This window comes from Pleurodeles waltl, chromosome 4_2, assembly GCF_031143425.1.
Source record: "Pleurodeles waltl isolate 20211129_DDA chromosome 4_2, aPleWal1.hap1.20221129, whole genome shotgun sequence".
NCBI lineage: Eukaryota > Metazoa > Chordata > Amphibia > Caudata > Salamandridae > Pleurodeles > Pleurodeles waltl.
This window is the reverse complement of record NC_090443.1, coordinates 1022814919-1022841868: the sequence shown is the minus strand read 5'-3', so window position 1 is coordinate 1022841868 and position 26950 is coordinate 1022814919. Positions and strand designations below refer to the sequence as shown.

The window sequence follows — 26950 nt, the reverse complement described above, 5'->3', positions numbered from 1 at the left end:
ACAACAGAGCCCACCCCGGGCCGGGGCCGACTCGCCGGGAACCACGGACCTATCCTGCAGCCCGAGAGGAGAGGGAGAAAGGCGAGCAAATTAAAATACTAATACTGCCGACAAATAACACCAGCAAACGCCTTCAATGCACTGATCCGACACTATGGAGGGGTCCACCACTGCTCAACCAGCTAGTTAGTTTAGTTTAGTTTGAAAAACCATCTCGCCGGGTTCAAGGCGCGATGGTCAGGGGTAAGGGCGACAGATGCTTCTGGGGGGAAGTATGGGGTGGGGAGGGAGTTGGGGGGATTCAAACGCTACACGTAGTAGCAAAGGGTAAGACACTGTTCATTGTCACGTTGACAAGCTTGTTGATTTTAAAAATGGCAGAAACACAGGACAACCAACAAACACATGGGGAAAAGGTAAAACAGCTCTCGAAGACACATGGGGAGACCGGGGAGGGAGGCACCCTGTATCTAAAACAACCACGCCCGCAAGGCAGAGCCAAGACAATCTCACAATCAAACCCTGATGCACCCAACACAGGCCATCTCGTGGAATGTAAACGGGCTGCTAGATAAGATTAAACGCACGGCAGTGTTCACTTTCACACATAGACACAAACCCGAGATACTTCTCTTGCAAGAAACACACCTTGCCGGAGAACACTGCCCCTTCCTATCGAGACGGGGATTTGATAGAGTATATCACGCCAGGTTCATGAGGGGTTTGAGAGGAGTAGCGATCCTTTTACACCGTTCCTTCCCCCTGAAGGTGATACAGACCTGGAAGGACAAACAAGGCCGATTCGTGGCCATTACTGGGACAATAGAGGGAATGACAATCAACATAATTAGTACATATATTCCCCCAACCTTACAACGAGGAACTATTAAGGAACTAACACAAATCCTCCTAGACCTACCCTCAGGACTGACTGTTTTGGGAGGCGACTTTAATGCAGTCCCAAACCCTAAATTAGACGTGGAAGGCCCAATAACCACTCACAGATGGGAAATGGCGACGGGCCTTATGAACTGGATGACAGCAATGGGACTCAGTGACATCTGGAGATTGAGACACCCATGACACAGACAATACACTCACACCTCTGCAGCGCACGGCTCGCAATCCCGAATAGACTTGATACTACTACCCAGTGCAGACTGCGGTGCCACATCACATATTGAAATACTGGCAAGAGGCATATCTGACCACGCACCAATACACATAGCTCTGGGTCAGGCCCGACGGGCAAACCGACCCATGTGGAGATTAAATTCTTGGTACCTACAAGACGAAGAATTCGTAGAACAGCTACAAGAGGCACAAAATGAATATTTTGGCCTGAACGAGGGATCGGTGTCCTCACCTGGCATTTTGTGGGCGGCAGGCAAGGCTGTCCTGAGAGGGTCAGCCAGAGGCCTGATAAGAAAGATAGAACGTCAAAAAACTCAAAATATTGAGTCATTAGAGAAACAAGCAGCAGAGCTAGAACTAACACAAGAAGAGAAACCCAACGAAAGGGGCGCAAGACAGCTGTCCCTGATACAAGAGGAAATCAGAGATCTGTCCCTAGAAGCAGCAAAAGCTCTCTGGCGAGCAAGCACAGCCAGAATATATGGATGGGGGGACAAAACAGGGAAATTACTACACTGGCGGATCTCCCATCACAGAGCCTCAGCCATTATTTCTGAAATATGGGATGGAGAAAAGGGCAAAGTCGAGAAACGCCAAGATATAGCAGAGGCCTTTGCCCGCTATTACAAAACATTGTATAAGGCCTCAGACTCCATCGACCCAGCCCATGGCCGATAGACTACTAGACACAATCCCCCTGCCCAGTCTGCCCCCTCCAGAAACGCAGATCTTAGATGAACCTTTGCAAGAAGAAGAGATAAGCAATGCCATCTCGGGACTGAGAGCTGGAAAAAACCCCAGGCTCTGATGACTTCCCAGCAGAATACTACAAGAAATACAAGAAGGAGCTGTTGCCACATCTAATGGCCTTTTTCACAGAAGTAGAACAACAGGGGCGTTTCCTGAGAGGGCTAGATGAAGCCACCATAGTAGTGATTCCCAAATCTAACCCTCCATCACCACACTGTGCAGACTATAGACCGATCTCATTGATCAACTGCGAGGTCAAGATCCTAGCCAACATACTCGCAACACGCTCAAAAGAGTACTACCGCAACTGATCCACGCAGACCAAGGTGGGTTTATGACAGCCTGCAACACCTGTCACTGTATTCGCCGCCTCCATGTGGCCCTCGATGAAAGACATAAACTACCCCGAGACTTAGCGCTGCTCTTTATTGACTTTGAGAAGGCTTTTGACTCCGTAGACTGGAACTTCCTATTCATGGTGCTACAGAGGGCGGGATTGGGACCAAGATTCTGTCAACTAACCCGAGCGTTATATGCGGACCCCTCGGCCCGAGTACAAATCAATGGAACCCTATCATCACTCTTTGAAGTCAGAAGAGGAACAAGACAGGGATGTCCGCTATCCCCCCTTCTCTTGCCCTAACTATAGAACCCCTGGCCCAGATGTTCCGAACAGACCCGGAATAGTGTGGCTGGAAATGGAAACACGCCACAGAAGATAAAATAGCTCTATACGCAGACGATGTATTACTTTATATGGGCACCCCAAGCACATCTGTCCCACGCAGTCTCCAACTCCTTAAGAGTTTTGCAGCAGCCTCAGGCCTGAAGATGAACCCAGCCAAATCGGCTTTGGTCCCTCTGGCACATACTCAAGACTGCTTTGACTGGCAGGACACAATACCCCTCCGCAGACTGAGCTTTAAATACCTGGGTGTCTGGGTAACCCTTCTACCGGAACTAACCTGGGCAAAGAACGTAGACTCGCTGTTAACACGAGTCAAGACAGACCTACAAAAATAGCAGACACTACCATTAAACATAATGGGGCGGACAGCCTTATATAAAATGATGATTCTACCCAGACTAATATATGCCTTTCAGAACTTCCCCCTCCCCATCCCACATTCATGGTTTCGAACTCTAGAAACAGCGACACTACAATTCCTTTGGGGCAGGAACAGACACCGGGTAGCCACAAAACACTGCAAGAAGGGAACGCACGAGGGAGGCCTGGGGATGTCTGACCCATACCTATACTATTTGGCGACACAAATCTTAACAATACATGACTGGTTCAACAGAGGGTGGTCAGACCCGGCATACCAAATGGAACTAAACACCCTAAGCTTCCCGCACATCTTGGATGCACTGTACGGTACACCTCTTCCCCAATGTATGGGCGAGACAACCAGAGCCGCCCTCCTGGCATGGCGGGCTGCACTGAGACACACCCAATGGAATGCAGTAATCACCCTACAGACCCCGCTATGGAGAGGGAAATGGATGAACGTCACCGCCACACTGGAGGGATTTACAGAATGGGATAAACTAGGGATTTCACTGGTGGGAGACATATGGAAGGGAGAAACACTTAAATCCTTTCAGGAACTATAGACAGAGTTCCAACTATCCTGAACACAATTTTTTAAATACCTTCAACTCAGACATGCCATAGGAACGCAGCTCCCCAAAAACCCACTACTGGAATTTAACCCCCTTGAAGCCAAAACTTTAATGGGAAACATGGGAGGGAAAGGGATATCACAACTATATAGAATGTTGATTAACAATACACCAGGAGACGCGAGCTCGATGAGGACGGGGTGGGAGACCTAGACCGGGGCTTTAGAGGACTCGGAATGGGCAGAAGCTTTATAAGCCCCAAAAACCCTAGCCATATCAGCAAAACTACGTACCATACAATTTTACTACCTACACAAAGCATACTTGGCGCCCAAAAGATTTTTATGCGCGGGAATATGGCCGAACAGCCGCTGCCCCCACTGCGACATGGAACACGCAGACTTCTTCCATATGGTCTGGTCTTGTCCGACAGTGCATATCTACTGGGAAAAAGTGCTAAACGAACTAAACAAGACAATAGGAACGAAACTCCAACTCTCCGCCTCCATGGTGTTACTAGGAATCATGGAGGAGAGATTAATATCACAAACCAATCGAGCGTTCATCGGAACGGCTCTGCTGGTAGCCAAAAGAGACATAGCCGCGGCGTGGACTTCGCCTGCCGGCCCATCCCTGCAGAAATGGAGAAAGGGTGTAGACTGGTGCGCAATCCAAGAGAAACAAATATATGAATCGAGAGGATGTCCCCGGAAATATGAAAAAATATGGGGCCCATGGCTCGAAACACTGTCATAGACTAGATCGAACCACCCTCCTCCTCCTCACTGAACGTGATCAAGGAACTATCTATGCCTTCCCCCGAAAGGAAAAGGAAAACATGTACATAGTAAATGTACCACAATTGAATTGTTCGGTTGTACCTGTACTAAACTGTTGTTGCCTTAATTCTCTGAAAACAATAAAATTTGGTTATTAAAAAAAAAAAAATGGAGTTGCTGCCTACTTTAAATGGAGTTGGGCCGTATACCTTTACATCAATCTTACCCTGCACATCTGTATGGTAAATCATTCTCTCTGGATCCAACTCCCCTCAAATAAACACAGCATCCTGTGCCTTTTCCTGAGCACTGGCCAATCCTCAGCATGTTTGCTGTGAACGGCCACTTGTTATCCTATGAAAGGCTTGGTGAGTTCTGTTATGTCTCAGGGCTAGTCTTCACTATGGGCATTTGGTCTGAGCCTCTGTATTTAGCATACATCTCACCAGTGCTCTGGATAAAATCTTCTTGAGTAAGTGGTGAATCTGTCATCTCATAATCATGGTTATGTTAAACTGTTTAAACCATAACTCATGCTTTCACTATGAGCTGACCATGACATCACTGAAACAAGTCAAATGACACCTTTGATAGCATTATTCATGACAGCCTAGAGTGTTACACTCCCTAAAGCAGCCTGTAATTGTGCCTCACTGATTGGGTAGTAAGAAATCAACTGACTGTGGTGTTTGGCTATGCTCAGGCGCCCCCAGATTTCTTCAGAGTCCACCAAGAATGTGAGACACCAGTTCCGACTATGCACAGCACACCATATCCTCTATACTTCCAAAACTACCTTCCTTCAGCCACGCACAGGTGGTTATGGAGGGAAGCTTGCTGGGTGGGGTAGCTGCACACATCTTTTATCATGTGCAGATGTCCATATTTTCACATACTTGCTGCTTCTTCATCTGAAAGGGACACCCACTGCCTTACAAAAACGTTTGGGTCAACTTTATGTGATTGCAGCTCCTCCTATAATCCACACTCATTGTGAGCATTTCACTGATGCTCACAGTGATCAGCCTCCTTCCCTACCCTGTGTCCTCATTAATGTGGCTTAAAATAGTGTTGACTTCTGCGGTGCCTGCCCGCACACCATAGCCTATTTCTTTTCCGTACTTAGCACCCATAAGCCGCCCTGCATGATAATGCTGATAACTTAATGGCTCACTACTATCAAGGCCACCATTACAACCAAATCCATCACCATTTCACCACCATCTTTAATACCACTACCATAACCATTGGCAGTATCATTACCTCCACCACCATTACCACTGGCATCACCTTTACAACCACCACTGTTACAACCACCATAGTTACCATTATCAACACTATTTCATTCACCATCATTAATAATACCACTACCACCATTTTAAATACCACAACCACTCTCATTATCACTGAAATTTATTACATTATTATTTCTTTAATTAATATAGTTATAGTATAGAACTAAGCTAGAGCTTTGGGACCCAATTCACAAAGGTAATGTTAGACCAAAAGTCTAACTTTACTACTTTTCGGTATTCTCAAAAAATCTAACCTAGACCAAAATTCTAATTTGGACCAAAATTCGAACTTTACTCATTTTCAGTATTCACAAAGGTAAAATTAGACCACAAGTACTAGTACTTTTGGTCTAACTTTACCTTTTTGAATAATGAAAAGTAGTAAAGTTAGACTTTTGGTCTAAATTAAACTTTTGGTCTAACTTTGACTTTGTGAATACCAAAAAGTAATTAAGTTAGACTTTTGGTATAACTTTATCTTTGTGTATTGGGCCCTTAGTTTAGGCATCAACATTGAGTGGCCCTAGATGAAGAGGTAAGCCAGGTACAATGTGATAGCAATGCGCAAATCCAGAGTAGAAGTATAGAAAACCTGGGAGGTGACCTCTTATAAACAGCGACATGTACGTCAGTACAGCAACAATCATTGCTTATGACAATTATTCATAGGATCACAATTAGTTCTTGTCTGGATTTGTTCTTTCCATGCAGTCAAGCATCCTGGTGCTCGTACACAGCATCAACCACCCTTCATTTGTTATCAAACTTCTCATTTCAGTAAAATCATGGAACCTTACTGGAGTATTTCTTATTACCTCACTATTACTTCTTTGTTTAGGCTTTTATGGGATATAGGTGTAATGCATACTGCATGAAACTTCAAGCTCTGAAGTCATGCTGGCTTTAATATTTAGAAGCAATGATGTAATGTGGTGGGTTGCCATGTCCTATAAGAGGTTTTAGGAGCTAGCAATTGTTCTGGGTCTTGTAATAAGAATAGCCAAAAAATAAAATGTGTTAGTATGAATAACTAAGGGCCTGATTTAGCGTTTGGCCGAGGGGGTTACTCTGTCACAAACAAGACAGATATCCTGTCTGCCGTATTACGATCATGCTTGTGATGGAGTAACCCGTCGGCCACATGGTCCTAGGTCACAAAACAAGATGCCATGTGATATTCAGTATTAAGAGCACTGCATTATATATCATTCCAAATTTACATCTAGGGCAGATTTTTTTTTCTATCTCCAGCTGAGAGTCACTGTGCCAACGTAGTCTCCATCTGAGATAAACTCCATCACTTACTATTCTAACTCTGTCTCCATCTGAGATCAACTCCATCACATACTATTCTAACTCTGTCTCCATCTGAGACACACTGTATCACTTACTATTCTAACTCTGTCTCGATCTGAGACACCCTGCATCAATAACGATTCTAACTCTGTCTCGATCTGAGACACACTGCATCACTTACTATTCTAGCTCTGTCTCCATCTGAGACACACTATATCACTTACTATTTTAACTCTGTCTCCATCTGAGACCCCCTTCATCACTTACTATTCTAACTCTGTCTCCATCTGAGACAAACTCCATCACTTACTATTCTAACTCTGTCTCCATCTGAGACACACTGCATCACTTACTATTCTAACTCTGTCTCCATCTGAGACACCCTTCATCACTTACTATCCTAACTCTGTCTCCATCTGAGACACCCTTCATCACTTACTATTCTAACTCTGTCTCCATCTGAGACACCCTTCATCACTTACTATTCTAACTCTGTCTCCATCTGAGATAAACTCCACTTACTATTCTAACTCTGTCTCCATCTGAGACACACTATGGCCCTCATTCTGACCTTGGCGGTCTTTTCGCAAGACCGCCGAGTTACCGCCGCGGTGAAGCCCGCCGACCGCGGCGGTATGCCGCTGTGCGCATTCTGACCGCTGGGAGCGTTCCGCCGGAAAACCGCCAGCAGCCACACTGGCGGTCGGCGGGAAAGTGGAGACTGGTCAACCTCCACCGCCACGCCAGCAGAACACCGCCCACAGAATTACGACCCACATTTCTGTGTGGCGGTCTTCTGTTGGCGGTCTTCTGTTGGCGGTCACCTCCCCATGGCTCCTGTCACCTCCCGGAGGACCAACGCACAAGGTAAGTTGATCGTCCGTAAGGGGAGGGGGTGGGGGGGTGTTGTGTGATGTGTGCGTGCATGGGGGTGTGCGTGGGAGTGTGTAGAGGGGGTGTGTGAGTGCGTGCATGCGGGCGGGGAGTGCTGCTGTGCCTATGGGCAATGTGTGTAGTTCGGCGGGTGCGCATGTCGGCATGTATGTGTGCGGGTATGTGTCCCCGTTGTGTATGTGTGTGTGTAGGGGGTGTGTATATGTGCATGTAGGGGGTGTGTGCATGTCGGGGTGCGTGTATGTGCATGTCGGGGTGGGGAGGGGGTTCGTACCACCTCTGGGGGGTGGCAGGGGGGTGGAGGGTGTGGGGGGAGGGCTCGGGGGGGCTGTGGGGGGTGGGGGAGACCCCTATCAGTGCCAGGGAAGGAATTCCCTGGCCCCGATAGTGCCTACCGCCATGGTTCGCATGGCGGTTCCCGACCGCCAGAAACCGCGGCGGTAAGCAGGGTCATGATACCGTTGGCGGTCTTGGGTCGACCGCCGGACCGGAGTGCGCAGACTCCAGCCCGTCGGTCATGACCGCCGTGGCTGTCGGAGTGGGGAAGTGGCGGTCGGTCGCGGCGGTGACCGCCGCGGTCAGAATGCCATTTTTAATACCGCCGGTCTGTTCGCGGTCCGACCGCCGTCTCTCCGCCGACCGCCAAGGTCAGAATGAGGGCCTATATCACTATTCTAACTCTGTCTCCATCTGAGACACCTTTCATCACTTACTATTCTAACTCTGTCTCCATCTGAGAAACACTATCACGTGCTATTCTAACTCTGTCTCCATCTGAGATAAACTCCATCACTTACTATTCTAACTGTCTCCATCTGAGACACCCTTCATCACTTACTATTCTAACTCTGTCTCCATCTGAGATAAACTCCATCACTTACTATTCTAACTCTGTCTCCATCTGAGACACACTATGGCCCTCATTCTGACCCTGGCGGTCGGTGATAATGCGGCGGCCAAGCCGCCAACAGGCCGGCGGTCCAAAATATGCAATTCTGACCCTGGCGGGAACCGCCAACACAGCCCGCCGCATTAACACTCCGCCCGCCACGGCGGAACAAACAAACAGCGCGGCGGTCCCCGCCAACAGCCAGGCGGCAGACAATGTACCGCCCACCCTATCACGACCCACCAATCCGCCACCTTTTCCGGGGCGGGAGCACCGCCGATAAAAACACGGCGGAAACAGACTACGAACGGGAAAACGCTCACCTCTACGCACTCCACGCGAGATTCCGGCAGTATGGAACCCGAGTTGCAGGTCATCCCCGCACTCCTATACCTGCTCATGTACCAGGAGCACGCCCGGCGGCGCGGAAGACATCGGTGAATACTGCACCTACGACACAGGGGAGGGAAAAGATTACCGGCACACACCCACCCACCCATACCCACTACAACACACACATCAATGCATTCCCACAGATCACTGTCACAACCCACAAACCCCCCCCCCGAAATAATGCAAAGACCAAAAGAAGACGGGCAGATATATTGAAATATGGACACCAGTAATCCCAATAAATAAATAAACTATGTACAAAATATATACAGCTACTAAATATAGTCCAACCACTGTCCGTGGACCACAGGGGTCCTGTGCAAAGGGGCAAGGCCCAGTCCCACGACAAGAACTCCACGGAGAGAACACTGCAGGGGCATCAGAAAGAAAATAGGACAGGCACCTCAGGGGGAAGGGAAGGGGGGGCACCTCAGCCACTTGAGTACACGACGCCAGATCCACGAGGGGACTCCATGACCACTGGGCCATCCTGGGGAGTGCAAAGCCACAGTCCATACAGTCCATACAGTGGGTGGCCTGCCCACTGGGCCATCCTGGGGAGTGCAAAGCCACAGTCCATACAGTCCATACAGTGGGTGGCCTGCCCACTGGGCCATCCTGGGGAGTGCAAAGCCACAGTCCATACAGTCCATACAGTGGGTGGCCTGCCCACTGGGCCATCCTGGGGAGTGCAAAGCCACAGTCCAAACAGTCCATAACAGACCCCACTGCCACTGGAGGAGGCATGTTGGCCAGAGGACATCCTGCAGCCCTGCCCGAGACAGATCCTGCCCTGCCACGTCTGCCAAAGGGCCAGCGGTTCTTGCCTGGAAGGGCCCAGTTCCGCGCTTCTTGCCTTGAAGGGCCCAGTTCAGCGCTTCTTGCCTTGAAGGGCCCAGTTCAGCGGGTCTTGCCTTGAAGGGCCCAGTTCAGCGGTTCTTGAGACGGCGGGGCCCAGTTCAGCGGTTCTTGAGACGGCGGGGCCCAGTTCAGCGGTTCTTGAGACGGCGGGGCCCAGCGGAGCGGTGCTTGAGACGGCGGGGCCCAGCGGAGCGGTGCTGGAGACGGCGGGGCCCAGTTCAGCGGTTCTTGAGACGGCGGGCCCAGTTCAGCGGTTCTTGAGACGGCGGGGCCCAGTTCAGCGGTGCTGGAGACGGCGGGGCCCAGTTCAGCGGTTCTTGAGACGGCGGGGCCCAGTTCAGCGGTTCTTGAGACGGCGGGGCCCAGCGGAGCGGTGCTTGAGACGGCGGGGCCCAGTTCAGCGGTTCTTGAGACGGCGGGGCCCAGCGGAGCAGTGCTGGAGACGGCGGGGCCCAGTTCAGCGGTTCTTGAGACGGCGGGGCCCAGTTCAGCGGTTCTTGAGACGGCGGGGCCCAGTTCAGCGGTGCTGGAGACGGCGGGGCCCGGCGGGGCCCAGCGGAGCGGTGCTTGAGACGGCGGGGCCCAGTTCAGCGGGGCTTGAGACGGCGGCCGGTCTATGGCCAACTGCTCATTGCCTGGTGGTGCCCTCCTGGGCAGCGGGGATGGTGCTCCTTCAATGCCCACCTGGGCTGTGGGTGGTGGGGCCCTCCTGGCCAGCTGGGCTGGGTCCTCCCTGGGCAGCGGCTATGGGGGTGGTGGGCTCCTCCTGGGCAGCAGGCCTGCTGCCTGACCTCTCCAACTTGCTGCCCTTGCCCTCCTTAGTCGGGAGTCTGTGGCCCTTTCCTCCCTTTGGAGCTGTGGCTGGTGACTGTCTCTGGGTGGTGTCCGGGGGGGATGTAGAAGCCGGGCTCCTGCGGCGCCCCTTCCGCCTTCTGCTCCTCTTCCCAGGGGGTGGGCTGGCTGTCCCCTTGCTGCTGGGCGAAGATCCAGACATGCGGGCTGGTGGGCTCCAATACCCCTGCACCCTTGTCAAGGGGGCTGCAGGGCTGGTGGTGGCTGAGGTGCTCTTCTTACCCCGACGAGAAGGAGGGGGGGCTCAGGGTCAGGAAAGAAGTTAGTAGTGGCGAGGAAGAGTTTCTTGGGACAATGGAGAGTGGTAGGTACAGTGGGAATGGGAGTGGAGGGAGAGGATGTGGTTGTAGGTGAGTCACGTTTGCTGTCTTTGGGTGCAGGTGCAGGAGGGATAGGCTGTCGTGAGGTGGATGGCTGTTGGGTGGGTGGGTGGCTGCGTTTGTGTGGTGTGGAAGAGGGGGTGACAGACACAGTGGGAGAGAACACAGGGGACGTGTAAATGGCAGTGGGGGTGGTGACTGCACGTGTGCGGACTGGAGTGGAGGGTGTGCTGGTGATGGAAACACTGGCTGATGGTGAGGTGAATGGAGGTGTGAGTGTAGACGTCACAGGGAGGGAGGAGGGAGACGAGGAGGTGGGGGTCACAGAGGTGGTAGTGACTGTTGGCATGTCTGCATCGGAATGTTGCGTGTGTGAATGTCTGCGTGATCTGTGGTGCTTATGTTTGGATGAGCTTCTCTTGGGTGTTGAGGTGTGTGCAGGCTGGTCTGATGGTGTGGGTGGGACAGGCAGAGGAACAGGAGACTGGGAGGAGGGAGTTAGTAGAGGGAGGCAGGAGACAGGGACAATGGCTGCCGTCAGTGCTGAGGCCAGAGCCTGGAACGATCGCTGATGGGCAGCCTGACCCGAATGAATGCCGTCCAGGTACGCATTGCTGCGATGAACCTCCCTCTCCACCCCCTGGATGGCATTCAAAAGGGTAGTCTGCCCAACAATGAGCGTTCGGAGGAGGTCAATGACCTCCTCACTGAGGGCAGCGGGGGTAACAGGGGCAGGGCCTGAGGTGCCTGGGGCGAAGGAGATGCCCGGTTTCCTGGCAGAGCGGGCACGGGGCGAACGCTGAGGGGCTGCTGGGAGGGCGGAGATGGTGCGCTGGGTGGCGGCTGTACCTGTAATGGCGGGGGCACGGATGGTGCCACCCCCGCAAGGGAGCTCCCTTCCGAGGACGTGTCCGTGTCGCTGCAGGGTCCAGTCGTCCCCGTTGTGGAGCTCCCCTCGCCCTCCGTCTCACTGGTCCAGTCTGACTCTGTGGCATGGCCCTCCTGGGCCATGTGAGATGCAGCTCCCTCCTGCCCCGATGCCACTTCTCCTCCGCCTGATGATGCTGATGCACACAAGCACAGAAAGACAAACAAAAAGGGGGGGGGAGAGAGAAATAAAGGGATATTGAGTACATGGATCTCCGGTACAGTTAGCGGACATGACAGACACAGATGCCCCCTGCACTAAGTTGCGCACTTGGGGTCCGCTACGCATTCCGTGGAACATGCCCTACACGCCTAGAGTTGACAACTGCACCCATGGATGACACGGCCCAGGGATGGCTGTACTGACAAACTACTGAGGGTGGTGGCTGGGGACACAGGGGCTTACGGGGGTGCCCAGCCTACAGATATCGCCCTGGCCTAGGGGGACCCACAGCCCTCCTCCCCCACCCAGACACCTCCACTGCGCGACAACAGAGTAGATAATGCTTGTACTCACCCCCTTGTGTCTGCTGTGCTGCCCTCACGCGCCCATCCAAATCAGGGTAGGCCACCGCCAGGATCCGGAACATCAGGGGGGTCAGTTGACGGCAGGCACCCCGCCTACGTTGGGAGGCCATCCCCAGCAGAGACTCGGCGGTCTTCTTGGTCCCGCGGCGGATGTCCTCCCACCTCTTGCGGCAGTGGGTGCCCCGTCGATGGTGGACCCCCAGGGTCCGGACTTCCTTGGCGATGGCACGCCAAATCCCGATCTTCTCATGGGCGCGGACCTATGTGACACGTACAGGGAGGGAGAAATACCACGTTCAAGTTTGTCTGCATTTTCGTTGCCAGTGGCCCAACGCCCCCCATCCCCGCCAGGCCCCCCGCCATGCCCCCCACCAGGCCCAACATGCCCCCCCATCCCCGCCAGGCCCCCCGCCAGCCCCAACATGCCCCCCCATCCCCGCCAGGCCCCCCGCCAGGCCCCCAAGCCAGGCCCAACGCCCCCCATCCCCGCCAGGCCCCCCGCCATGCCCCCCACCAGGCCCAACATGCCCCCCCATCCCCGCCAGGCCCCCCGCCAGCCCCAACATGCCCCCCCATCCCCGCCAGGCCCCCCGCCAGGCCCCCCGCCAGCCCCAACATGCCCCCCATCACCGCCAGGCCCCCCGCCAGGCCCCCCACCAGGCCCAACATGCCCCCCCATCCCCGCCAGGCCCCCCGCCATGCCCCCCACCAGGCCCAACATGCCCCCCCATCCCCGCCAGGCCCCCGCCAGCCCCAACATGCCCCCCCCATCCCCGCCAGGCCCCCCGCCAGGCCCCCCGCCAGCCCCAACATGCCCCCCATCCCCACCAGGCCCCCCTCCAGGCCCCCCACCAGGCCCAACATGCCCCCCCATCCCCGCCAGGCCCCCCGCCATGCCCCCCACCAGGCCCAACATGCCCCCCCATCCCCGCCAGGCCCCCCGCCAGCCCCAACATGCCCCCCCATCCCCGCCAGGCCCCCCGCCAGGCCCCCAAGCCAGGCCCAACGCCCCCCATCCCCGCCAGGCCCCCCGCCATGGCCCCCGCCAGGCCCAACATGCCCCCCCATCCCCGCCAGGCCCCCCGCCAGCCCCAACATGCCCCCCCATCCCCGCCAGGCCCCCCGCCAGGCCCCCCGCCAGCCCCAACATGCCCCCCATCCCCGCCAGGCCCCCCGCCAGGCCCCCCACCAGGCCCAACATGCCCCCCCATCCCCGCCAGGCCCCCCGCCAGGCCCCCAAGCCAGCCAGTGGCCCCAAATCCAGATTGAATTAAACTCACTTGTTGGTCTGGAGGACCGTAGAGTAGCGCATACTGGGGGAGGACCCCATCCACAAGTTTCTCCAACTCCTCTCCAGTGAAGGCAGGGGCCCTTTCCCCAGGCGCAGCAGCCATTGTCCCTTCCAGACCGAGGTCACAGCAACACTTGCAGTATAGGTCCTCTCCTGTGAAAGTTCAAGTCGCAAGTGGATAAGTAGATAGAAAATGGCAGTCACGTCCGCGGCGGTGCGTACCGCGGCGGTGCGTACCGCCACCGCCGGCGCCCTTCGCCATTGGCTCCTGAAACCCATAGGCTTCAATGTTAACCAATGCGGCTTCGCGCCGCGGTCTTCGCCCGCCGCCCGCTGCGGTGTGCCACGCCAGCGCATTGACCTCACATCCCATTGTCACACTTCACAGGTCAGGCAGCCGCCATTTCGAGGGTCCACATGGCTCAATTTCAACTGCGTCACACAGGCCTAGGCCTTGCATAGCCACTCAGACACGCCATTCACTGCATAGGGAATCGTTTACTGTGCTAGCTGTGAGTACGTACCTGTGGGTTGCTTGACTGTGTGCTCCATGTTGTCCTTCCCAGGCACCGTCCGCTGGGTTTGGCGAGGAGACGGATGAATCCTCCCGTGTACCGACCGCTGGTGGACCTGTCGACAATGGAAGAACGCCACATTATCCTGACCTACCGTCTTAACCGTGCCACTATACATGAACTGTGTGCCCAGCTGGAGCCCGACCTGATGTCCCCCATCCGCCAACCCACAGGGATTCCCCCTCTGGTGCAGGTCCTGTCAGTACTCCATTTCTTGGCAAGTGGTTCATTTCAGACAACAGTGGGAATTGCTTCTGGGATGTCTCAGCCCATGTTTTCGAAGGTGTTATCCAGAGTGTTGTCTGCCCTGATGAAATACGTGAGGAGCTACATCATTTTCCCTGAGGTGGGCGAATTGGCTGCAGTGAAGGGTGATTTCTACACCCTTGGACATATTCCCAACGTCATTGGTGCCATTGATGGGACCCATGTGGCTTTGGTTCCCCCAAGAGACAGGGAGCAGGTGTACAGGAACAGAAAAAGTTACCATTCAATGAACATCCAGGTGGTGTGTTTGGCTGACCAGTACATCTCGCATGTAAATGCCAAATTCCCAGGGTCAGTGCATGACGCCTACATCCTGAGGAATAGCAGCATCCCTTACGTGATGGAACAGCTAGAGAGACACCGTGTATGGCTATTGGGGGACTCTGGGTACCCCAACCTGTCGTGGCTACTGACCCCAGTAAGGAATCCCCGGACCAGGGCAGAGGAACGGTACAATGAGGCCCATGGGCGTACTAGGAGGGTGATCGAACGCACCTTTGGCCTCCTAAAGGCCAGGTTTCGGTGCCTGCATATGACAGGTGGATCCCTAATGTACTCACCTAAGAAGGTGTGTCACATCATCGTGGCCTGCTGCATGCTTCACAACCTGGCTTTGCGCCGCCAGGTGCCTTTCCTGCAGGAGGATGGTCGAGACGGTGGTGTTGTGGCAGCGGTGGAACCTGAGGAGAGTGACGAGGAGGAAGACGACGAGGCTGAAACAGACAACAGGGACAGAATCATTGAACAGTACTTCCAATAGGACACAGGTAACAATTCAAAGATAATTTAGTAAATGTGAACTACTCTCCTGCATCTCTGCTGCCTGTCTATTTGCCCCAGTGTATGATGACTGAGTTGTGGCTTTTCCCTCCCTATTTCAGATCTGGGGTCCCCACTACGAGTCCTGTGCTTCGTTTCCCCATGGACTACAGCTTTGTGGCAGCTGTTTGTTGACTTCACTATGTACAAGGACATATTTGCACTGTCATGTCAATTACAATATATTGAAATCACAGCCAGACTCCAGATAGTTTTGTGCAAAATAGGTGTTTATTTAAGTGCTCAAAATGGGATGGGTGGTTTCAAGTGGGTGGGGGCTATGGTGAAGGAATGTCCATGGCAGAGTCCAGAGTAACAGTCACACAGGTGCATTGTCCAGAGGCCTGTGGAGAGATGGAGCATGGGCAGTTCAAGGATGGACAGGGTGACAATGTGGGACAGTGGGATGACATCAGGTGGTATCCTTTGCTGGCGGGGGTCTTGACATCCTACTCTGTCTTCTTGTGAGATCTCAGGGCCCTCTTGAGGGTTGGTTCTTCTCCTGCAGGAGGTGGGGGTCTGGTGGGCTGCTGCTGTGCGGGGGCCTCCTGTCCACTAGCGCCGGCGGAGGTGGTTGGCTGTTCTTGGTCCAGGCTAGTGGCAGGGGCCCTTGGGTATTGTTGAGTGTCCGTCCTGGTGTTGATGAGGTCCTGCAGCAGCCCTACCATGGTAACCAGGGTGGAGGTGAGGGCTCTGATGTCCTCCCTGTACCCCCGATAGTGTTCCTCCTGCAGTACCTGGATCTCCTGGAACCGGGCCAGTACCGTCGCCATCGTCTCCTGGGAGCGGTTGTATGCTCCCATGATGGTGGTGAGGGCCTCGTGGAGAGTGGGTTCCCTGGGCCCGTCCCCCCCCTGTCGCACAGCTGCCCTCCGAGTTGCCCTGTTTCCCTGGGCCTCTGCCCCCTGGCCGGTGTGCCCACTACCACTGCCCCCAGGTCCCTGTTGTTGTTGGGGTGGTGGGTTATCCTGGGTGCCCTGTAGTGGTAGACACACCGCAGATTGACGCGCCCTGGAGACAGAGGCATGGGCCCGCTGGGTGGGAGCTGTGCTGGTGTTCCCAGAGGGGTTTGGGTCTGTAGTGGCCTGGGCCTGTGTGAGGGGAACCGACTGTCCAGAGGTCCCCGATGGTCCGGGCTGGTCATCGGTGTCCAGGTCGACAGAGCTGCTGTCATCGCTGACGGCCTCTTGGGTGGGGGGTGTGGAGAATTCTGGGCCCTCCACGGCAGTGTGTTGACGGTCGGGTCCTGCAGGGGTATAGAGGTATGGTTATAGTTTCAATGTGTGGCATATGGGTGTATCTGTGGGTTCCCGTGTCCCCAAGTGCTGGCATTCGTGTGTGGGTGCTTTGGTGAGGGTGGCTTGTGGGGGGGATGTGTATATGCATTGGGCATGCTTTGGTGATGGGTGTCCATGCTTAGTGGACGCATGCAGGCCTAGGTTTTTGGATGTGTGGGTTGTGATGGTGAGACATTGGCAGGGAATAGGTGTGCTGGGGGTGGGGGTGAGGATGGTGGTGGGGGTGAGGATGGGGGTGGGGGTGAGGGTGGGGGTGAGGATGGGGGTGGGGGTGAGGGTGGGGTTCGAGGATGGGGGTGAGGGTTGGGGTATGATTTGGCATGCAGGTGGGGGGGAAGCAGTAGTGAAGCTTCAACTTACCAGTATCCATTCCTCCGCCGACTCCTGCGAGGCCGTCAGGATGCAGGATGTTCAAGACTTCCTCCTCCCATGTTGTAAATTGTGGGGGTTGAGGTGGGGGTCCTCCGCCAGTCTTCTGCACGGCGATGTTGTGCCTGGATACCATGGAACGCACCTTCCCCCGTAGGTCGTTCCATCGCTTCCTGATGTCTTCCCGATTTCTGGGATGCTGTCCCACAGCGTTGACCCTGTCGACAATCCTCTGCCATAGCTCCGTCCTCCGGGCAATGCTGGTGTATTGGATCTGTGTGCCGAACAGCTGGGGCTCTACCCGAACGATTTCCTCCACCATGACCCTGAGTTCTTCGTCTGAGAAGCGGGGGTGTCTTTGGGGTGCCATGGGGTGGTGTGTATGATGTGTGGGGTGGAGTATGTGTAGTTAAGTGTGTTGAGTGTGGTGGTGTGTGTTGTTTTGTGTGTGGATAGTGTGTGGGTGATGGTGTGGAGTGGCTGTGGCTGCTAGTTTGTGGATGGTGGTGTCTCGCTCTGGCCTTCTTTCAGAATTTTTGGTCGTAGGGGTTTGTGGGTGATGTGGGTGTGTGTTTTATATTGTATTGTGTGTGTGGGAGTGGTGTGTGTATGTGTATCAGGTGTGTGGTATTCAAATCGGCCAATGTGGCTGAGTTTTGTTCGTTTGTGTGTATTCTGACCGCGGCGGTGTGTCCCGCCAATGGAATACCGCGTTTGAAAGACCGCCGCGTGGATTCGTGGGTTGTAATGGCATGGGCGTATTTCTGTTGGCGTGACGGTGGAGGTTTTGTCACCTCCACTTTTCCGCCGACCGCTGGTCTGGCGGTCTGTTGTGGCTGTCGGATTTTCGGAGGTTTGCCTTCTGCGGGTCAGAATGACCGTGGCGGGTTTCCTCGACCGCGGCGGGATTATGGAGGATTTCTGACCGGCGGTAGGCGCCTTTTACCGCCGAGGTCAGAATGACCACCTATATCACTTACTATTCTAACTCTGTCTCCATCTGAGACACCCTTCATCACTTACTATTCTAACTCTGTCTCCATCTGAGACACCCTTCATCACTTACTATTCTAACTCTGTCTCCATCTGAGATAAACTCCATCACTTACTATTCTAAATCTGTCTCCATCTGAGACATCCTGCAACACTTACTATTCTAACTCTTTCTCCATCTGAGACACACTGCATCACTTACTATTCTAACTGTCTCCATCTGAGACACCCTGCATCAATAACTATTCTAACTCTGTCTCCATCTGAGACACACTGCATCACTTACTATTCTAGCTCTGTCTCCATCTGAGACACACTATATCACTTACTATTCTAACTCTGTCTCCATCTGAGACACCCTTCATCACTTACTATTCTAACTCTGTCTCCATCTGAGACAAACTCCATCACTTACTATTCTAACTCTGTCTCCATCTGAGACACACTGTATCACTTACTATTCTAACTCTGTCTCCATCTGAGACACCCTTCATCACTTACTATCCTAACTCTGTCTCCATCTGAGACACCCTTCATCACTTACTATTCTAACTCTGTCTCCATCTGAGACACCCTTCATCACTTACTATTCTAACTCTGTCTCCATCTGAGATAAACTCCACTTACTATTCTAACTCTGTCTCCATCTGAGACACACTATGTCACTATTCTAACTCTGTCTCCATCTGAGACACCTTTCATCACTTACTATTCTAACTCTGTCTCCATCTGAGAAACACTATCACGTGCTATTCTTACTCTGTCTCCATCTGAGATAAACTCCATCACTTACTATTCTAACTGTCTCCATCTGAGACACCCTTCATCACTTACTATTCTAACTCTGTCTCCATCTGAGATAAACTCCATCACTTACTATTCTAACTCTGTCTCCATCTGAGACACACTATATCACTTACTATTCTAACTCTGTCTCCATCTGAGACACCCTTCATCACTTACTATTCTAACTCTGTCTCCATCTGAGACACCCTTCATCACTTACTATTCTAACTCTGTCTCCATCTGAGATAAACTCCATCACTTACTATTCTAAATCTGTCTCCATCTGAGACATCCTGCAACACTTACTATTCTAACTCTTTCTCCATCTGAGACACACTGCATCACTTACTATTCTAACTGTCTCCATCTGAGACACCCTGCATCAATAACTATTCTAACTCTGTCTCCATCTGAGACACACTGCATCACTTACTATTCTAGCTCTGTCTCCATCTGAGACACACTATATCACTTACTATTCTAACTCTGTCTCCATCTGAGACACCCTTCATCACTTACTATTCTAACTGTCTCCATCTGAGACAAACTCCATCACTTACTATTCTAACTCTGTCTCCATCTGAGACACACTGTATCACTTACTATTCTAACTCTGTCTCCATCTGAGACACCCTTCATCACTTACTATCCTAACTCTGTCTCCATCTGAGACACCCTTCATCACTTACTATTCTAACTCTGTCTCCATCTGAGACACCCTTCATCACTTACTATTCTAACTCTGTCTCCATCTGAGATAAACTCCACTTACTATTCTAACTCTGTCTCCATCTGAGACACACTATGTCACTATTCTAACTCTCTCCATCTGAGACACCTTTCATCACTTACTATTCTAACTCTGTCTCCATCTGAGAAACACTATCACGTGCTATTCTAACTCTGTCTCCATCTGAGATAAACTCCATCACTTACTATTCTAACTCTGTCTCCATCTGAGACACCCTTCATCACTTACTATTCTAACTCTGTCTCCATCTGAGACACACTATATCACTTACTATTCTAACTCTGTCTCCATCTGAGACACCCTTCATCACTTACTATTCTAACTCTGTCTCCATCTGAGACACCCTTCATCACTTACTATTCTAACTCTGTCTCCATCTGAGACACCCTTCATCACTTACTATTCTAACTCTGTCTCCATCTGAGATAAACTCCATCACTTACTATTCTAACTCTGTCTCCATCTGAGACATCCTGCAACACTTACTATTCTAACTCTTTCTCCATCTGAGACACACTGCATCACTTACTATTCTAACTGTCTCCATCTGAGACACCCTTCATCACTTACTATCCTAACTCTGTCTCCATCTGAGACAAACTCCATCACTTACTATTCTAACTCTGTCTCCATCTAAGACACCCAGCATCAGTTACTATTCTAACTCTGTCTCCATCTGAGACACCCTGCATGACTTACTATTCTAACTCTGTCTCCATCTGAGACACACTGCATCACTTACTATTCTAACTCTGTCTCCATCTGAGATAAACTCCATCACTTACTATTCTAACTCTGTCTCCATCTGAGACACGTGGCATCACTTAGGGCCTCATTACAACCGTGGCGGTCAAAGACCGCCAGGGTTGTTTTGGCGATTGTACCGCCAACAGGCTGGCGGTACAATCTGCCTCATTACAACCGCGGCTGAAGCACCGCGGTCGCACCGCCGGGACCGGCGGTTTACCGCCATGGTTGTCCCAGCGGATTTACTCCTCCAGGGCAGTGCTGCTTGCAGGGCTACCCAGGGGATTACGAGTCCCCTTCCCGCCAGCCTGTCCATGGCGGTAGAGACTGCCATGGAAAGGCTGGCGGGAAGGGAAGTCGCGGGCCCCTGGGGTCCCCTGCACTGCCCATGCACTTGGCATCGGCAGTGCAGGTACCCCCAGACACAGCCCCACCCTGCTTTTCACTGTCTGCACAGCAGACAGTGAAAAGCGCGACGGGTGCAGCTGCACCCGTTGCACGGCCGCAACACCGCCGGCTCCATTAGGAGCCGGCTCCCATGTTAAGGCTGACAACCCTGCTGGGCCGGCGGGCGGAAACTCTGTTTCCACCCGCTGGCCCAGCTGGGATGTCAAAGTGGGGCCGGAGGGAGTGGCGGCCGCACGGTGGTTAAACCTTGCTGGGCGGCCTCCGCCGCCCACAAAGGTTGTAATGAGGGCCTTAGTATTCTAACTGTCCCCATCTGAGATCCATTACATCGCTTACTATTCGAAGCCTGTCTTCAGCTGAGATCCATTGTATTACTTACTACTTGGACTCCATCTCAGTCTAAGGTCCATTGCCTAGGCTCTATATCCTACCCTGCCTGCATCTGAGATGCATTGCATCACCTGCCGTTCCACCTCAGCCCACATTTTAGATACACTACTAGTACTACCTGCACACAGTTGTTGGCTTCTGCATAATTTGCATTCCAATGAAACCTCTGAGCATCATCCCACTGCAATCACACCTTCTGTCGAGGGGCACTCTAGACTAACTGACACCAAAAGCATCTCATTGCAATCACATCTTCAACTGAAGGACACTGTCGTTGACCCCCAACCATGAAGCACCACTGCAGCTCCTTTCCATCTCCAGGGTCAAGGGTGGACATGACTTTTCATGTTAGCTCATCATCCACGTCAAGAGACATCCCATGACATCTCTTGCACCGCCAGACACAACTTGTTTAATGTCAACTGCAAATCTGTCTCAGATCTCACACTCCCTCGATCAGAAACTGTTTCAACTCGACATATTTTTTTTCTCTTCAGGTGACAGGCAGCCTGGTGATGAATATCTTCAGCTCCATCGCTGCAGGAATCAGCATCAGTTTCTGCTCTGTGGATCTTGGATTCAGATATTATGATTACTGTTATAACAGTTACGAGTGCACTCGTTACCAGGATGCTTTCTTTGTAAGTATACAGGACCTTGAGACACTATCAGGTTGGCTAATACCCTGTTACATCAGGAAGCAGTAGTTGTACACACAAAAGACTGTCAGACCACAATTTACAAACATTCTCTTCACTCTGTAAAGGGCTGTCCTAGATGGAAATGCCAGGTTTGTTAAATTCGAGGGAGTACACGCCTATGCACCTCAATCATGAATTAATTTAACAGAGAAGTAAACTTTGTTGTCTGCTATACATCTAACAGAGTAATTTCATATATCCGTATGTTATTATGCCACAATATTCATCACCTAGATTTATGGGGGTTTAGAGTTAACAAGAAAGTATTAAACATTCACACAGCATACACTAATGTTAGCACCGGTGTAAACCTCAAGACATTATTGAGACAATTTTGTTTCTTTGATACTTGTTTTCCGAGGGTGTTACAGGCTGCATCACAAATAGTACAGAAATGTATTAGACCTAGAGGCTGAAATCTTAAACAAAAAAAATAACCTGTGAGACTGCTTACAAGTCGTAAAATACAACACCCAGATTGCTTTATATTGCATACAGCAACTATCAAACATTGAAATATAACTTAATGTACAACAATGTTGTGTACACTTAAGTAATTTTAGTTTATTGTTTCAGTTAATTAAAACCATAACAATTTTGCCATTTTACATGATAAAAACATTCCGGTATGAAGTAAGATTTTTTTTAATACAGAGTGATTAAATGTAAAAAGTTAAAAAAAAACATTTTACGCTCGCTTATAGTGAAGAATAAAAGGTACACAGGCAGGGGGTTCAAAGTGTTTTAGATGGGAGCACATCACTTTATTACTGTCCTGGGCCTAAGGTATGTCATAGGTATGTATGAATCTTCCAAGGTGCACGGCTACCCAACCCACTGGAGCTAAAAACCTGAGCATCCCTTTTTTTGCATAGCGTGTTTCAAGAACTTGATAAACTTACAGTTTAACTGTGGGTCATGCGGGTTGAAGCAGGCTACTATGGCTTACCTACAGGTCCTTATGGCTCTGTCAATGAACATCCTCTTAAAGAATCCTCTTAAGGAATCTTGTTGTGTCACAGAGAGGTGCTGGTGACAGTACAGGCTGATGCTGCTGCTTTGGTGTGCACCAATGTTGGGCTGTGGTGGGATCTCTTTTTCTGTTACTCTGTCCATGTTCTCAATGTAGAACACTATGGAGGATCACCTTGACCTATGCGAGGTTAGCTGTGAGTGGTCTGTGGTAATCCTAGATAGTTTTGCTTGACATGGTTGCAGTGTGGCTTTTAGATTTGTTTATAATTGCTGCATAGTCAGCATGGGAGCAATGTCCCTGCCTTGATGTATTTCTGGAGCACCATTAACTCTGCACTACTTTAATGTTTCACCTGTTAGTTATTTCTTAGCCGCACTTTCTGCTTTGTGCATTTGACTGGGGTAACACTAGACGTCTTTTACCTGTAATAGCTTAGCAAGTGAGCCATGAGAAAGCAAGAAAAAGGGGCCGCCGACCTATTATTAGTAAAAGACAGCCATAGCTAGGGTGATGTGGTTCGCTCACATCCCTAAGCACTGGTGGCACTTAACATATTGCAGCATATTGTATACCCCATTGCAACAGCAGCAGTGATAGAGTGTACCTACTGCCAAGACAATGGTCCACTGGCAAATTTAAAAGCAAGTGGACCACACGTTTAATCATTGCAGAGACTAATCCGAATCTGTCGCGATTAAACCCCTCTCGCAGCCGCTGGAGGCAGACCTCTCATTTCACCCACCGGATTTACATGGGTGAAATGAAACCTCAGTTTTCACTCTCCATCACAGCCGGGGAAACCCTGCTGGTAAGGGGCAGTGAAAACTGCTAAATGCTCCCCTTGCCATGGGAAAGGACTCCTAAATTGAGGGAATTAGTTTGTTTTTTATTTTCAAAAAGGAAGTCCTGTGTTGGGATTTTCCTTTTAAAAGCAAAAAAGAAAACAGTTTGGTACTGTGCACCAAACTTTGAAAGGTATTGACAGGAACCGCTGTGAAGCCAACGCTTTAAGAAATGACAGCGTGCTTGGTGCCATTTCTTTTTGGTGGGTGGCACTTTCGTCAGTGTGACTGAGTAATTTACTCCATCTCCTGATGAAGGAACAGACTGCCTGCCATAAAATAAATCAGGCCCAAAATCTCTACTCCTGAAGAAGGTGAGTCAGTCAATCTTTGGAAAGCTGAGAGGTATACAACCATGTGAGAACTCATCACAAATAGGGTGAAGATAAGATTAAAAGAATGAGGAAAGGGGCAAAGAAATAAAGACTTTGGGGCTTATGTACAGTCTCGTGGTGTAGTGCAGCACAGCAGCTCTCTTGTTGGCCCACTCTGCACCACCGGTGAAAGGGCAGAAATCTGCTGTATCTACAAGATGCGTCACATTTCTGTCTTCTCCTCCTGCACTGGCGCACAGATTGCTGCCTAGTACCAATTCAGGCACCCTTGCACCATGGTGCAAAGATGCCTGAGTTGTGAGGATGATTGTTTTTGTGCAGGAAGGGATACCTTCCTGCACACAAACAATCAAGGGAGGTGATTTCCTTTTTCTATGTGTGCTGCTGGATGCAGCACATATAGAAAGAGATAAAAACGGGGAGAAAAACAGATATTTCTCCTCGTTGCTTCACTTCTATGCTACCTCTGAGGTGGCATAGGAGTCTGACGTATTCCCAGACTTGTAGATCTAGGAATGCTTCAGATTCCTTAGCGTTCCATGGGTGCTGCATGGGAACACCCACAGCAACACTCGTGGAACGCCCCTTTCACGCAGTTTTATGTGTGAAAGGAGCCTATATTCACAAGGCCATAAAAAGCTTGCCAGGTGGCTTTGCGTGGCATTGTAAATATGGGCTGGCACACTGCGCCACCAGAGCTTAAAAAAAAAAAAAAAAGATTCTCCGGTGGCGCAGTGTGCTTGTAGGGACTCACCTTTGAATCATTACACTACTCAAAGAGTGTACACCTGTTACACCACACCACTTTGCTAACTGTTTATTTGCTCTGCGTTGCCTTTTTCAGACTTTCCAAGACGGTATTGTGGGTGTTCTTCTGCTGTTCTCATTGCTGGAGTTCTGTGTTTCTGTTGCAGTCTCCTCTTTTGGATGCAGATCTGTGTGTAATTCATCCCATTCACGTTTGGCCCAGGTAAGTCAGATGTTGACATCCAACTATGTCCCCTCTACACTGTGGTGCAGGTAGATAATGTGGGTTCTCTAGCGATGCTCACATGCTTGCTGTAGATTCTCTATTTGTCAGGGCACCCAATATTTATCCCATTAATATTTGAGCATAAAGAATCTAAATTGCTAGGGAGGTTTTGACATTTTGAGGCATTGAATAGTATGGTGGATGGATGGATGGATGAAATTATTAGTCGTGAGCAATGTTGTTCGAGGAACACTAACGCGGTTTGAGGGGCTTGATGTTCATGATGATTTTTATAGACCTTTTGTGGTTTAAGATGTCTGATTTTGAATTGTGTACACAGTAGTGCTGATTCTGTTCCAAATCAGTGATTGTTTTTAACAATATACCTCCTTTTCTAGCCTTTGTTTGTGGTTCAGAATGCCGGCACCCAAGAACCAAGAGTCCTTCCAACACACGCAACAGGAGTACCAGTGGCCATAGGGCAAGGGATGTCCCTGATGCAAGGAATGCCAAGTCCATATGGACTATCGACCATGCAAGCTGCTCAGGGTGTGACGTCAGAATCCACCACTGTACCACCTCCATTATACTACAAGGATGTGCCTGGTGATGCCTCTCGGTCATAAGAGGAAGAGGCACCTAAGGACTCACCGTTGAAGAAGATACATTTTAATTTCTACAGTAAACAAGTGATGAAACAGAAAGACACCCTTTAATTTTTTATCCAATGCAAATTTCTCATTAGTGATGCACAGTCTCCAGTTGTACTCAGTGTGTGATGTTTTCAAGTGTTTGCTGGATCTCTTTCTCTTCCTGTCTTTAGTGCATTTAAAACCTGTCTCCTAAACCTTTGACTGATCTCTCTCTGATCACTCAACCAAAATGTGTTACTTCATTCTGCTCTCTTCTAAAGGATGATCAGCTGAATGTGCCTTTCAGTCTTACCTCCCATCAGGATTCTTCATCCAATGTTTTGTTTATTTTCACAGTTTTATCCCGTTTTTTGCATGCACAGCACTTTGACAAAAGTAATTTATAAAGTCAATGAAATGAAAAACAAGAACTGGAGGCAATTATAATAAAGCAGAATAAACATTAACATATTGAATAACATTATAAAGCATATCCTTAATACACGCAATGACTGTTCTCTTGACACCAAGGGCTTGGTTTACAAAAGTAAATGTACACCTTTGTGTACGTTTACTATTTGTTTGATCTTCATAAATTACGAGTTTATTTGTACTTATAGTAATTTCAAGTCTGTAGAAATGTGTTGTCGCTGCTGGGACACCGTGGTTAACAGCCTACGGCAGGTAGTAGGAACATGGTAGAAAATTCTCTGGATCAGTGTATCACTGGACAACATACCTTACGTAAAAGGAGAAAATTAGTTTACAGATTTAAAGCCTTGGGTTTGGTCATAGCAAAAACAATATGACAATTCAGTGACTGATACAAAATGGCCATATATTTGAGAAATGGGGAAAATGAGGTTCATAAATGGGAACCGGGTGAGGACAGTATGATGTTATGGGTCTGCACAGACTTGAAATGTCTTCAGGACTGGAGACAAATGCTATTGAATTTTGTTTACCCTGAAGAATCAGTAAATTCATCTCAGAGAATTAGGGGCATAGTTAAGAAAAGTGGCCCTGCATACAGAGCCCCTAGGCTCCCCCCTAAAGCCACCATGTGTGCGCCATATTTAAAATACAGCGCATTATGGCGGAAGTTAGGGGACTAGCGTCAGAACTTTTGTCGCTAGTCCGGTGCTTTGGAGGATTAGCGTGAAAAATGTCGACACTAATCCTGCAAAGCACCCAAAGGCCCATTGTAACCAATGAAAGCCTCCTTTCAACGCCTGCTTGAAGGAGGCTGGCCT

At 50.7% G+C, this 26950-nt stretch overlaps 1 protein-coding gene across 1 annotated transcript in view; it reads left to right on the top strand.

The window, feature by feature from the left end:
• LOC138294248 (membrane-spanning 4-domains subfamily A member 4A-like) overlaps nt 1–26181 on the top strand; it is a 79832-nt gene extending 53651 nt beyond the window's left edge. Inside the window, exons 5-7 of the mRNA XM_069233368.1 lie at nt 21736–21879; nt 24937–25062; nt 25464–26181. Coding sequence (XP_069089469.1) covers nt 21736–21879; nt 24937–25062; nt 25464–25691 — 498 coding nt within the window. The 3' untranslated portion in view covers nt 25692–26181. The remainder of the gene's footprint in view (nt 1–21735; nt 21880–24936; nt 25063–25463) is intronic.
• The last annotated feature ends 769 nt before the right edge of the window (nt 26182–26950 follow it).